Source organism: Capra hircus, chromosome 19, assembly GCF_001704415.2.
Source record: "Capra hircus breed San Clemente chromosome 19, ASM170441v1, whole genome shotgun sequence".
Taxonomy (NCBI): Eukaryota; Metazoa; Chordata; class Mammalia; order Artiodactyla; family Bovidae; genus Capra; species Capra hircus.
Window position 1 is genome coordinate 12,435,479 of NC_030826.1, and position 14,053 is coordinate 12,449,531.

At 59.5% G+C, this 14,053-nt stretch overlaps 1 protein-coding gene across 2 annotated transcripts; it reads right to left on the bottom strand.

Annotated features, from left to right (window-relative positions):
• Positions 4,094-11,829, bottom strand: CA4 (carbonic anhydrase 4). Of its 2 annotated transcripts, none has more exons than XM_018064150.1 (8): positions 11,668-11,829; positions 7,501-7,554; positions 6,523-6,678; positions 5,725-5,870; positions 5,505-5,603; positions 5,218-5,281; positions 4,722-4,888; positions 4,094-4,411 (listed from the first exon to the last, which is right to left on the bottom strand). In XM_018064150.1, the coding sequence occupies exons 1-8, from the start codon at positions 11,723-11,725 to the stop codon at positions 4,217-4,219; spliced, it is 939 nt and encodes a 312-aa protein (XP_017919639.1). In that variant the 5' UTR covers positions 11,726-11,829; the 3' UTR covers positions 4,094-4,216. The 2 variants fall into 2 exon arrangements, with proteins under 2 accessions (XP_017919639.1, XP_017919640.1); XM_018064151.1 differs by lacking the exon at positions 11,668-11,829 and adding an exon at positions 10,866-11,009.

The window sequence follows — 14,053 nt, forward strand, 5'->3', positions numbered from 1 at the left end:
GGTGCTCTGCAATGTGGCCTCCGTGCAGGCAGACCCTGGAGTTCTTTGAAAGGGCAGCCTTCACCTACATCCTTTTCCACCTCCACCACCCTTGACTTGGGGCCCCTGTAGACCTTTGGACCCTCCCCTTACCCCCCCCCCTCCATTTCCCTTACCCCCTCCCAACACGAACAGAGCCTCAGGAGCAGGCCCAGCAAGCGTGCAAATGGAGAGCCGAGATGGGGAAGTTTATTTTCTAAGAAATCATCTAAATACATGGGGAGTATTTTTAGCCCCTGGCTCCCTCCCAGATGCCAAATCTAAACAGGGGGCCCGAGAGACAGCCCGTCAGGGACACCGAGCGGCGCGTGGAGACTGGGTGGGACAGGGTGGACCCCACCCTGTCCAGGCCCAGAGGTTGGATGACTGTCGGGGAGAAGGCTGGCCTCAGAGCCGAGGATGCAGAGAATGACTTCGGCCTCTGACAGGTGCCCCAACCCCGCCGTGTGCCTCAGCACCCTCAGTCCACGTGCGACCGCAGGAATACACCCTTAGAGGATTGTCCTGGAGCCCACGGTGGCTCCAGCAGGCATTCACTGAATGTGCTGGGAGCCGGGGAACTAGAAGTCGGGTGGTGGCCCAACCCTTCAGCCATGGAGCCTTCCCCAGGCCTAGCCAGCTGCAGTGCTGGGTGTGTGTGTGTGTGTGTGTGTGTACACATTGTTGTGCCCAATGCAAGGACTCAGAAGTGAGTGAAAGCAGAGCTAGGGGCTCCTTGTCCTGCCCCCTCATCTCTGGGGGCGCTGCGTCAGGAGCCAGGCCAGACTGGAAGGACTGATGCCGAAGCTGAAGCTCCAGTATTCTGACCGCCTGATGCCAAGAGCTGATTCACTGGAAAAGACCCCGATGCTGGGAAAGATTGAGGGCAGGAGGAGAAGGGGCGATACAGGATGAGATGGTTGGATGGTATCACCGACTCAATGGATAAGAGTTTGAGCAAGCTCTGGGAGATAGTGAAGGACAGGGAAGCCTGGCGTGCTGCAGTCCATGAGCACAAGGAACTTCAAACCCTCTCCTGAGACGGGCTCTGCAGGGGTGGGGGCCGCTCTCAGAAGCACACCAGCCCCTCTCCTCCAGCCTCTGGGATGTGGGGCCAGTCCCCCGGGGTGGAGCTGCCCACCGCCCGAGTGACCAGGCCGCAGTGACCTTGCTGTGAGCGCAGCACCAAGGGCACCTGCCTGCTCCGGGCTCCGCTGGTCAGGTTTATTACTGTGGGGTCAGAGGGGTGGGGTGGGGGGGCCGTAGCGCGCCTTCAGCCGAGGGGGGGCGGGTGGTTGGCGAGGCCTAGGCTCCCCTAGTCTCTGGCAGAGAGCTGGGACTTCCTGGTTCTGCTGCAGCGTTATTAGTCACCAAATGTTGCCTGGAGGGCAGGGGTGGGGGTGGGGGGCGCCTGGGGGGGGAGGGGCAGTTCAGACTTCCAAGAGAGAGAGCGCTGAGCCTGGGAGGGGCGAGGAGGAGGGCATAGCTGAGATCTCAGATCCCCCCCAGGCTGTATGGGAACCAAAGAGAACAGGTTTCAATCCATACACCCCCTGCTGACACAAGCTGCCTGCTGTTGCCACAGTGACGGCAATACCCACCCCTCCACCACCACCCCACGGCTGTGTGGTCACCAGTTGAGGGAGAGGGTGCTTATTCTTGGCCACAAAGGAGAAAAGGGAGAGGGAGGCTGCTATGGAGAGGGGGAGGGGGCATACCCTTCTCTGTCACCCAGGCCTAGCTGGGGGTGGTCAGGGCCTCTTAGGGTTTCAGACCCTGAGAAGGCTTAGAGGTCACCTCCTCCAACCAGCTCCGCTCCAGAGGCCAGCAGCAAGCCAGGGCTTTGAGCATCGGGTGCTGGAATCCCGGGTGTGCCGGCTGAGCCCACCAGACTGGAAGTCTGTTGCCGAGGCTGTTCCTGTCGTCTCAGGTGGCCTTGCCCCGCAGTGGTGGTTTGAAGTGGGGCTGGGCTTCCCAGCCGGAGGTTGGGTGAAAGCTCCAGATCCTAGCCACTAGGCCAGTGGTCAGGGAAGGGCCCTGGGCCTTCAACTTCACAGAAAAGAATTCCCACAAGACGGAAAGTAGTGAAGCCAGTCAAGTATTTATGAGGAGGCAAAAGTGTACAGTACGTGTGGATAGACGCACGGGCAGCCTCAGAGGGAGAGTCCCTGAGTCGCACCCTCATGACAATTTAAATCACTCACAAGGGGCATTTCTTCCGGGCTTCCTTTGGCCAGTCTCTTTTGACTGACCTGGTTCACAGTCCATCTTTGATATAGTTCAGGATCCTCCCATGTGTACACAAGCATCTTAGCCCAGATGGATTCTACCGCAAAGGACTATGGGTTAGAGTATCCCTTGACGTCACTCTGCTTTGACCTCCAAGGAGCCTTTCTGCAGTTATGTGGTCGGGGCGATCTCCTGACTTGGAGAATGAGAGACGTGGTTTGGGGAGGGCCCAGCTTCCTGCCTTAATTGTCCTGCTCTTCTTGTCTTGGAGCTTCCGTCCACAGGGAATGAATCCGCACTCACTTTACCCCGGGGGGGGGGCCCATCTACCTCCTGCCTCACCTGGACCAACTGACCAGGCCCTGGCCCTGGCCCCAGGGCCCCTCTTCACCCAGTAAAGCCCGTTCTTGGCCTCTTCCTATCTCACACTCCTCCAAAATCCACTCTCAAAATCTATCTCACGCTCTTCCAAAACTCCAGCCCTGCCCTGGGGCCCCTCAACCCCTGGCTCCTGGGGCCTGGCCTGGCTTGGGACCTGCCTCTGGAGTCCCAGAAAAGACCTTATTTCTTTCTCCCTGTTTTTTGGACCCTCCTCTCCACACCTGCTACCTCCTAGTCTTACACACTGGGGCTCTCCCCACTGCCCATTCTCCGCTCTCTCCCCTTCCTTCCCTCCACTCCAGGCATGAACACTTGCTGGTGGATGGCCCCCCCCCCCTTCAAGTCTTCCAGTGGGCATTCCTACCCGCTGAGGTCTTCCCTGACTACCTTCCCTTCCTGGTTCAGCTGTCTTGCAGCTCTAACGGCCTCCTGATACACTGTACAGTGTGTCTCTTTTATTTATAGTGTCTCCAGCGAGACTGTGAACTCTAGGATGACAGGCATTTCTGTCTGTCTTATTCCCTGCCATAACCCCAGTGCCTAGAACATAGATGCGCAAGAAATATTGAGGCAAAGCAATGAACTCCACCACCCACCCTGCGTAGGCTCTGTGCACACACTTTGTCCGTAGTACAGGGCGTAAACGGCAGGCTGGGTCTCAGCTGCCTCTGCTGGGGGTTCACTGGGCAGCCTTCACCAGCCTCCTCTCCTTTTGGGGCCTCTGTGTGAGTGTGTGTGTGTGTCTGTGTGTGTCTGTGTGTGCATGCATGCGCTTAGTCGCTCAGTAGTGTCCAATTCTTTGAGACCCCCACGGACTACAGCCCGCCAGGCTCCTCTGTCCACAGGATTCTCCAGGCAAGAATACTGGGGTGGGTTGCCATTCCCTTCTCCAGGGGAACTTCCCGACCCAAGGATCAAACCCAGGTCTCCTGCACTGCAGGCAGATTCTTTATCAGCTAATTGACCAGGGAAGCCTTTCTGGGCCTCTGCTTCCTCACTTACATAACGAAAGGCTGGACTGGAACTTCTCCAGCCGTAGCTGTCACTGTGTTGGAACTCTGAGGTCCCATCTCCGTTTCTCCAAGTGGGGTGTCATCGACAGGGAATTCACAAAGGTGGGAGGGGTGCCTAGTGGTCCCTGCTCAGAATAAGTCTCCAGGCCTGAGGTCCCTATCCTGGCACCCTAGGATGGGTTGAGAAGAAAAAGACAGCAGTAGTCGTGGGAACTGAAAACAGACTTTCCTGGCCATCCAGTGGTTAAGAATCCGCCTTCTAACGCAAGGGACATGGGTTTGATCCGTGGCTGGGGAACTAAGATCCCACATGCCTTGGGGCAACTAAGGCCACCTGCCACAACCACTGCACCCAAAAGGAAAGATCCCAAGAGACACAACCAAGACCCAGCACAGAAAAAAAAAAAAAAAAAAGTGAAACAAACCAAAAAAACTGCACAGATTTGGGAAAGTTTTTTTCCAAAAATAAATCCATATTTTAATCACCATCATAGTCCAATCTGAGAAGCCTGAGGGACAGAGGCCAAGCCCTCTTAAGGGCTGAGACCAGAGGTCAAGTGTCCAGGAGGGAAGGGTCACCGGAGGAAGCCCACCGTCAGGCAGGCGAGCACGGGGGCCAACAGGGTGGGCAGCGGCTGGGACAGCAGCAGTCCTGGGGCCCCAGACCTGAAAACCTGGCGCTGGCCCAGGCTCTGCACGGGCCTGACATTGTCCGTCATATTCACTCTCTGCTCGTGGTCATAGAACAGCTTCTGGGAGAAGGCCAAGATCTGCGGGAGGGACAGGGCTGTCAGGGAGGGAGCTCACTGTGTGTCACGCAGAGGAAAAGAGTGAGGGATGCAGGCCGGCGTCTGGGGTGGGGTGCTGGGGAGGAGCTTCCTAAGCAGGGGGAACTCTTGGTTTGGAGAGTGCATGGTTCCTCTTCCCACCGTCTATTATCAGAGCAGAGTGCTTCTCAAGGTCGAGGTGCCGTCAGCCTCACCTGGGGGCTTGTCCGGCGCCCTGCGCCCCCACCCCCAGGACGGCTGGTGTCCGGGAGCCCGGCAGGGGAGACTGCGCCCTCGGGTGGGCCCTCTGTACCTGGTCCCTGTGGAGCTGTACTGGCTCCTGGAACACGGTCCACACCACCTTCTCGTCGCAGGTCGGTGTGGTGAGCGAGCCCAGGTAGCGGAAGTAGTGCCTCAGGCTCTCCTCCTCAGGGAGCAGGTCAAAGAGGCTGACGCTGCTTTCCATCGTGGTGTTCATATCTGCGGGGACAGAGGTCACCCCCTCACACAGCTCACTCAGAGCTCAGGCCCCCCACCATGTGGACCTTCCTTTAAAAAAAATGCATATATATATGTATTTATCTATTTGGCTGTGCTGGGTCTTAGGTGCTGGCCTTGGGGTCTTTAGTTGCAGCATGCAGAATCTGGTTCCCTGACCAGCGATCGAACCCAGGCCCCCTGCACTGGAAGCACAGTCTTAGCCACCAGCCCACCAGGGCAATCCTTGGACCTTCCTTGTAGGACAAAGTCTCCACTTCCACCCCAACTCCTGCGACCCCCACCTCCCAGTCCCCGCCATCGTGACTCACTGGGTCTGGGGATGGCAGACAGCGCCTCCACCAGGGGCTGGAAGTTCACATTCTTGGGTCCCTCCTGGAATGGGAGGGAAGATGGCTTAAGAGAGGCTTGTGGGGGAGTGGGGTTGAGGCAGGCAGGCAGTTTCTAGGACCCTGAGAAGCTCTGGGCTCCCCACATGGGAAGTCACTGAGGAACACAGGGGACTTCCGAGCCTCCCCAGCCCCCTCCTGCCTTGCTGGGATCCTGGGCGCCTGAATCCTAGGAACCAGCACCTCCGACCCTGGGGGTGGCGGCCCACCTCCACCATGAAGGCCAGCACTGCGACCTCATCTTCGGCGAACTGGTTCTGGCTGGCGTTCCTGGATAGCCCCTTCTCTTTCTCGTGCACTATGTGTATCTGGTCAGGGGTGAGCGGGATGGAGAGAGAGCCCGTCAGAGCGTGGACCGCCTTCCTCGCCCAAAGCAAGCACACCCAGGGCCCAGCCAAGGCGCTGACCCCCCGGGAAGAGGTCCCTCACCTCCATGGCAAAGCGCTCCCCGTTGAAGCTGTGCTCCGAGCCCCGATCCATCGCCTTGGACCAGTGCAGGTGTAGCTGCTTGGCTTGGTACCGGGTGCTCAGTCCTCCTCCAGTGATCGAGGCCATGTCCCCCAACGACACCATCACTGGAGGGCACGGGAGGGTGCAGGGTCCTCGCACCCACCTCCTAGTCTCTCCCAGCCCCCATCCCAGCTCCCCCCAGGCAGGACCTCCTCTCCTATGTCCCTCCCATCCCGGGCTGAGGTCCTGAAGAGACAGGGCGAATGGCACAGCCTGGCCCTTCCCCTGGCCCCTCACTGCCTCTGCAAGCCCCCCACCGCCCGCCTAACACTCGGCTCAGCCTGGTCCCACCCCTGCTTCAACCCCCTCCACGCGTGGCGCCCCAGTGTTTTCAGGGCTGTGTCTGAACTCCCCAGCCTCCTCCTGGCTGGCTGGCCCTGGGCTGGCTCTGTCCTGCATGCACACAGGGCTACACGCAGCCCCTTGAACACCCCAACTGTTGCACGCCCCCGCGCCTTTGCACATACTGTTCCTTTTTCCTAGAACCTGTCTCCACCCCACCCCAAACTGCTCTGATTGAAAATACCACCAGAGCATCCCCATCTCTCCCAGGGCCACCCTGCTCTCCCTGTCTACCCCTCCCCTCCACACAGGGCTTGTTGGCCCCTCCTCCTCCCAGGAGGAGCCCAACCCTCCAGTCCTCAGGTAACATGGGTCCCAAGCCCAGGTGCCCTGCTGCCCCGCCCAGGGCCTCCACCTCGCATGCCCGATACCCACCTGTATGCCCATTGTTTCCCACGACCCACTGGTGCTTCTTGTTGTAGCCAGAGAAGGAGAAGCGCCCCAGGTTTGGGTCCAGCTGAGTCTTGGCTGTGACAATATTGATGGGGGACTGACGGTTGTTCTGGCAGCTGCCTTCCCACTCGTCTGGCCCTGAGCAGAAAGGGAGGCTGGGCTGGGAATCAGGGGCGCCTGGCAGGAGAGTATGGGGCCCTCCGCCCCGCTCAGGTCCAGCCAGATTCAGCAAGGTCCTCCTCTGGAGGCCAGCAGACTGGGCTGGGGGATGCCCAGCATAGAACTCCACCCTCTCCCTCCTTCCTCCTCAGCATGCACACGCGCGCGCGCGCGCACACACACACACACACACACACACACACGCAGAGTCAGCAAGGCATCATGTGGGATGGAGTGGGACTAGGCTGTGAGCTCTGGGGTTCAGGACCACCTCGGATGCTCAGCTGTGAAAGGAGAACGCTGGTGATGCCTGCTTCCTGGGGGTTCTGAAGTTCGAAGGAGCTGGGTGGGAGAGTGAAGGGAAGCCGTGGAGTCCCCTGGAAGGGCCGCTTGCGAAAGGACCCCAAGACCTGACACTGAGCCTTGTCCGGGCACTGCGGGCAGGAAGGCGCCCCACCCCTCACCCCGGGGAGCCGGCATCCGTTGGGGGGGCGGGGCGGGGCGGGGAGTGCTGTCCGGCCAGCAGAGGAGGCAGCGAAATGCGTTCCTCCCTCTGATGCTGCTGCTGATTTATTTCAGAGGACAGAGGGCTGACTTCTTAGGTGACAGAGGCGATGACAGGAGGTACCAGGAAAAAGGCCGGGTCACTCTACATCCCGTTCCTGAGCACCACGAGTGTGTGTGTGTGTGTGTGTGAAGCCGATAGCTGCCTGCAGCCACCACCGCCCCTCATCCTTCCCACCCTCCCTGGGTCTCCATTTCTGCCTGGACGGTCCCTACCCCAAGACTCCCCGCACTTACCCAGGCAGGTGTAGTTGGAGGGCTTGGCTTGAATCTGGTAGCACCAGTGCGACGCTGAAAGGGAGAGGAGGGACATGAGGCCTGAGCAGACACGTGTCAGGGTGGCTGTGTGCACCCCTCTGTGAGTGCCGGTGACCTGTGTGCACACAGATAACTGTGTGTGTTTGTGTGTGTGTGTGTGTGTTTACGTGGTGAGTCAGAGGCTGGGAACATCCCTGCAGTCAGAGCCCGGCTTGGCATGGGATGGAGCTGAGGTCCTGTTCTGGGGCACAGAGGGCCCAGGAGGAGGAGACTTAAGAAGAAAAGGTAGGGATGGAGAAGGAGCCAGCCGAAGCAGCCAGGCTCCGGGTGTCCCCGACGCACAGCTGGCCCCCTGGGCCTCTTGCCTGGGGGACACTGGCCCCTCCAAAGCTGGTCAGCTCTCCCCAGGGGCCAGCATCAGCCTCCCGCAACCAGACCTGGAAGGAGAGGCTCTGGGGGAAGGGGAAGAGGAAGATTAGGGCCGGGCACCTCCCTCTCCTAGGACAACACACCCACATTCAGCCTGGTTGCTTTCCCAGAGCTGATGGGTGATGGGGGAGACTAGGCTACCCCCTCCCCAGAACACACCCCCTTCACCTAGGCCTTCTCCCCTGTCCCAGTGCTTCAGTCCTGGTGAGGGTCCTGACCTTGCCTTCCGACCCCCCACTCTGCCTCAGGACAGCAGAAACACCATTGCCCCCCAAAAAGGCTGTGTCAGGAATGTAGCGCCCCAGTGAAAGATTTGACAGGAGGACAAGCTGTGCAGGGAGACCCTCTCCTCTGAGCCTTCTGCTCAGTATTTCTGTAAACCTGAAACTGTCTAAAATCAGTCCACTGATTAAAAAAAAAGGCTGGGCCAGCATAGTGGATGAAGCATTTGACCAGAGCTGGAATTCTTAGGTGGGCCACTTACAAGTGGTGGGTTTAGGGATAAGTCACTTAATCTGAGCCTTAGTTTAGCCGTGTGTAAAATGGAACTAATACCACCCACAGGGCTAACATCACCCACTCAGAGGATGGGAGGGAGGATTAATGAGGGAGAGTGTTCCAGGGAGCCTGGAATTTAGTCAAGTCCTTCCCTTTCCCTTGCCTCCCTCCCTTCCTCCCTGCCCCCTCCTGTGGGGCACAGATGGCCAAAGTTAAGGAGGGGCTGAGAGGAGAGAAATGAAGTGAGCTGGAAAGAACTCAGGGATGAGGAAATTCCTAAGAAAAGCACAGCTTCTCCAGCTCAGCCTGAGCTAAGGCCTCTGAGCACGTCCATCTCCACCCAGCCCAACCTCCTCTGGGTCCCTGCCATGAACATGAGATGGGGAAGGGGCAGGCTCTCATGGGGAGGTGGGAGGGAGGCCAGTAGAGTGAGCATCTAGAGGACCCTGGCCCCCTCCCCTCCCCATGCCCCCCTCACTCTCCCCCATCCCCCCGCCCCCGTCCCTGGGAGCCACCCTGGGTTTCCCAGTCTCCACGTTCTGGAGCAAACGCTTCCCCTACTTTGCTGGCACAGCCTCTTTCAGCGATGGAGCATCCCTGCAGTGTCTTCCCCAGGCCAGTCCGTCCCCTGCCTGGGACAGGGCTCTGCTGCGCCCTGTCTCTGCATCTGGGTAAGCCCCACACGAGGGGCAGCAAAGGGTAGCGGCCACTTCCCATGGAGGCCCCTCTTGTGCACGGGCAGAGGTCTGATGCTAGAGCCCATCACCTGGCCTCCAGTCCTGCTCTGAGTCTCGCTTCTTCTCTGCAGCAGACTTCCTTAACTCTTCTGAGCCCACTAGCTTCCTTTCTTCCCCAGGCAAGAGGAGCTGCCACGGATCTCCCAGACCCAGTGTCCGCAGACACACTGGATGGGGGGTCAGCTGCAGCCATAAAAGGCTCCCTGTGTCTCCACCTCTCAGAGGTCCCGACGGCACATGGGGCCACTGGAGTTGAGCCAGCCCTTCCCTGTAACTGAAGCCCAGGCGGAAGGGGTGTTCAGGGCAAGCCTGACCTGAGTCAGGCTCCTCAGGACCCAGTTCTGGCAGGTGGAACCCCCATCACCTTCCCCAGAGCCCATCTGGTCCATCCTGAGCTTTTCTTAGGAATTTGCTCTTCCCGCTTTCTGGCTGCAGCTGCTGGGATTATAATGGTGACCTCTGATCCAGTGTCTTAATCACAGAGACTTTTGACCTCCTTGGTTGAGTGCCCTTGTAACTACCCTCTTCAGGAAGCCAAAGCCAGAAAAAATGTGATGTTGATGAGGCCAAGGCCAGGGTCAGGTCTGTATCCAAAGGCTGAAGGTAGGGGCCGGTTTTTAGGCAAGAGATGGCAGGCTCAAACCAGCTTAGGTTCTGTGCTGGCTCGTGAGCCGGCAGCCCTTGCAGATGACTTTCAGCTCGCAGTCTCAGGCCACTTCCCAGGGGGCGGGGAAGGAGAGGCGCGACTTGCAGGTCTTTGCTCCGAGCTCTGGGTTCTGCCCAGACCCTCTGCCCTGACTAGGGATGGAGTGAGGGGATGGCCATTGCCAGTCACTCAGCTCCGGCCCGCCACCCTTGACTTACCCACCCGTCCAGCCCCCTGCTTTAGAGATGACTGAAGATGTTCCCTCCGGTGGACCTTGCTCACCCCGCCCTCCAACTCCAGGGGGAGGGAGGGATCCTGAAAACCAGCTCAGCAAAACCCAAATATGCCCCGGGCAAAGTCTCCAGTCTTCCAGCCAGGCCTGGAGCTCTACAGGGGCCTGAGACCCTCTCTGCTCCTCTCTCCAAGGCAGCAGACACCCTGGGAACTTCAGTGTGCCGTCTGGACACCCTGCAGCCTCAAGCTCCCTAGGAGATGAAGCGAGGGACAGCGCTCAGCATCTCCCAGTCAGAAAGCCCCAGCACTTCTGGGGCGCACAGCTTGCACGAGGGGGTGGCTGAGAGAGGCTCCTGGCTTCCTGGGCCCAGGCCAGTGCTGGAGCTGTCAGAGCCACGTGGCTGCGGGGCGCCTGCCATGTGCCACGCTAAGCACTTACCCCTACTGCCTTACTTGAATCCTTAGAACGGTACCTGACGTCAGAATTACTTTCTGTTTTGTAAGTGAGGAAACTGACTTACCCAAGGAGGAAGCTGACTTACCAAGGAGGAAAGTGACTTACCCAAGGCCATGCAGCTACCCAGCAGCCACATTAATTGCAAAGCCGTTTCTCTTTCTATAAGCCCAGCGGCTTAAGTAGGTTTCAAACCTCCAGCCCTATATACAAAAATGTTCACATCCTGCCTTCTCTCTCAGGATGCCTCTCACGTCCCCACCAGGGGCCAGCTAAGTCTCTCCTGAAAGAGGCACCCACACCCTCTTTCTCTGTTACTGGGGGGGAACCCTCACCCTTGACTCACTTCCAGGGAAGAGCATCTAGCTTTAGAGAGGAGATGCGGCCAGGTGGACCCCAAGGACCATCCAAGGGGTAGCTGAGAACGGGAATGGCCGATGGGGGCCTCCTTCCAAGGAGATGGCTCCTCTTGGGGTGTGGAGAAGGTGCCAGATCAGATTGGATCCCCGTGCCCAGACGCCGGAGGCGCCTTCAGCTCCTTATCAAATATTAACACCCCTCTCCTGCCACCTCCCACCTAGGCGAATAATTAAGAGCTCGGCCTCACAATTAATCTTTAAACGAAAATCACCCTGGCCGGAAAGACCGGCTTGGCCGGGACCTCGGGTCTCCGGATGCCCCCCGCCAGATTCCATACACGGCGCTGGAGGTGAAGGGTGCTGGCAGCCTCCCGGGGGCAAGGAATCAGGGCGGAGAGTGGCGATGCCAGGGCCCCACGGCACCCAGTTTGTTTGCCCTTGGTCCGAGCCGGGGTTAGCCACCAAGCACTGAGCCCCCGCCGGACGGACAGCGACCCACGACAGGCCGAGGAGCACGAGCAAGGGCGTGACACGCCAGAAAGGGTGAGAAGCGGAGGCGTGCGCGGGGCCGCCCAGGGGAACATCCTTGCCCGCAGCCCTCACGGCGCCTGGAGGAGGACCGCGGGCCCCGAGCCCCTGCGCTGGTTCCCCGGCGCCCGCCCCGCCCGGCCGCACGCGCCGCCGCATCTCGGGCGGGCGCAGCCTGGGCGCGGGGCGGCCGCGGGGCCGGAGCGCCGAGGGACCGCTGAGTGGCCACCGAGGGGCCCCCGGGCCGAAGCCCTCGTTCACCTGCGCGGGCCTGGGGCGGGGCGGCGGCGAGGACCAGGAGCGCCAGCAGCAGCCGCATCCTGCGCGGGAGCCGAGCCGGGGGTCGCGCACCGAGGAGGTAGCAGCGGGTGCAGCGGTCATGCCGACCCGGGTTTTATAGCGGAGCCGCAACGGGAGGGAGCCCCGACAGCAGGACGCGGGTAGCGGCTCCTCCCCCTGGCGGAGCCTCCCCTCCCCTGGCCCTCCTGATCAGAGCGCCTCCGCTCCCCGACTAGCGCTCCCGCCCCGCCCGGGGTCACCTTTCCACCAGTGCGCGGGGCCCCCTCACCTACCTGCATCGGAGGCTGCGCCTTCCTCCCGGCTCCTCCCCATCCCACACCTGCTCTCCTGTTGGGGACTGGGAGAGCGATGTCGCAAGGTACTTGGGCCACACAAGGGTGGGGCCCCAGATTCCTGCCTTGGATCATGTTGGCGTGGACCCCTGCGCCGCCTTCTCCCCTCGGGAGCAGCCCGCGGCGGGGCTTGGACCGGGCTGGGGTTAGAGGCTGGGGGAAAGAAGCTAACCTTCGGAGGGGTAGCGGAGTTGAGGGATGTGCGATGCTGTTTCTCGAATCCTGTGTTCCCCGAAAGCGGGGCTTGCTTCTCTCTCTCCGGCAGTGACCACCGATTCCCTGGGTCTTAATTTTTTTTCAGCATCTCTCCCACGCTGCTCCGCACTTAATTTCTAAGCAACCCAAAGACTGTTCTTCTAACACAAAATGAGGAGGCCTGTGAATTGCTGTGCGAGGGTGTATGTGATGTCCAGCCCTGGGGATGTTGGGGCGCAGAACTGAGAAATGGATTGCCAAGGGGCTCAGTGAGAGAGGAACTGACGGGATCAGAGGCGAGAGGTTGGTCCTCTTGAGCCACCACCGCCCCCTGCCCAACTCCCACCCAGACCCCTGAGACAAGATGGGAAGAGAAGAGACTGGGGTCTGAATGGACCTCTCCTTATCTCATCTGTCAGAATCTTCAGAGCAATTTAGGGATAGGAGACTTTCCTTGGAGGAGGCTCTAGCATTTGGGGAAACGGGGCTGGGCCCTCCCTTGAAAGGAAGCTGCCTCTGGTCCCAGGAGGGCCGCTCCCTCTCCTGGATTTGGCCCAGGGCTGCAGGAGACCCCTTCATGGCTCTAGGTACTGTGTGTCCCACATGGGGTGGGGGCTTCCGTGAGAGTTTCAGAAGCTCACTGGGACTTGGGTGGGCCTGGGCCCCCTACATCAACAGGAAGCCCCGGTTTTCTGGTCGAGCCGCTTCCCCATCCGCTGCCAACCTCTCAGCCCCCACCGGCCTTTGAACCTAAGCGAGAGACCTCTGAAGAGGGATTGCCTCCCCCAGAATGATCCAGGCAAAGGGGCTTCCTCCCTGGTCTGAGTCCTGGTTCACTCCCCTGACCTGCTGGCCCAGGATCACACAGCCTCCCAGAGCAGCTTTGATCCTCAGAGAGGGGAGGGGAGGATGCACACCAGGTGTAGGGCCCTATTGTCTGCACTGCCTTAGAATCTAATCACCAGCCTGGGGCTAGTGATTAAATCACCAGTCAGGGGGAGTGATTTAATCACAATTCAGGAGAAGATTCCACACCCTGGGGGTCCTCTCTGGGATCTGTGGTCACAAGGCAGTAAAAATCTTTTAGGACTGGGGAATGGAGCGAGGAGAAAGTATTCCAAGGAATGAAGTCTACTTCAGGGGTCCCTGTAACCCCAAGCCAGCCCCTCTTACAGGCGGGAGAGAGACTTGGAAGCCTTCGGTGCGGTTAAGAGGCTATTGACGAGTGACTATACATTAGTGCTCAGCTGTTTCTGACTCCGTAGCCCTGTGGACTGTAGCCCGCCAGGCTCCTCCATCCATGGGATTGTCCAGGCAAGAGTACCGGAGTGGGTTGCCACTTCCTGCTCACGGGGTCTTCCTGACCCAGGGATGGAAGCCTTGTCTCCTGTGTCTCCTGCATTGGCAGGCGAATTTTGTACCACTAAGCACCACCTGGGAAGCCCCTGGTGACTTTAGAGGCACTCCAAAGTCCCTTTGGGAAGAGGAAGCTGATTTCAAAGTAATCCTGCTCCCCTCCAGGCAGGGCTCCCCTTAGTAGGACCACTGAGCTGAGGGAGGAGACCCACGCCCCTGGGGGGTGTCCCCTCTGAGGCATAAGGAGGTGAGGACGGAGGATGTTAAGGATGGGCATTTCCTCAAGGCTGCATCTTTCTTTAATCACCGGCACCACCGAGACTGCACCATCTGTGACGCAGGAACTCCAGGTGGGGGGTGGCTCCTGCTCTATCTATCATCTCTGACTCCAAGGTTGCACAAAGCAGGTTACCTTTGTTGCCAAGGTCACCCAGCCTTATCTTCCAGCCTGGACCCCTGTCCTA

Bases quoted from the DNA above. Each gene is read 5' to 3' on its own strand.
- CA4 (XM_018064150.1), bottom strand. From the start codon at position 11,725: ATGCGGCTGCTGCTGGCGCTCCTGGTCCTCGCCGCCGCCCCGCCCCAG. The intron at 5,604-5,724 runs GTGAGGGACCTC...ACCCCTGACCAG, and splicing joins GGGAGCGCTTTGCCATGGAG to ATACACATAGTGCACGAGAA. The intron at 4,889-5,217 runs GTGAGTCACGAT...CTGTCCCCGCAG, and splicing joins GTCTGCCATCCCCAGACCCA to ATATGAACACCACGATGGAA.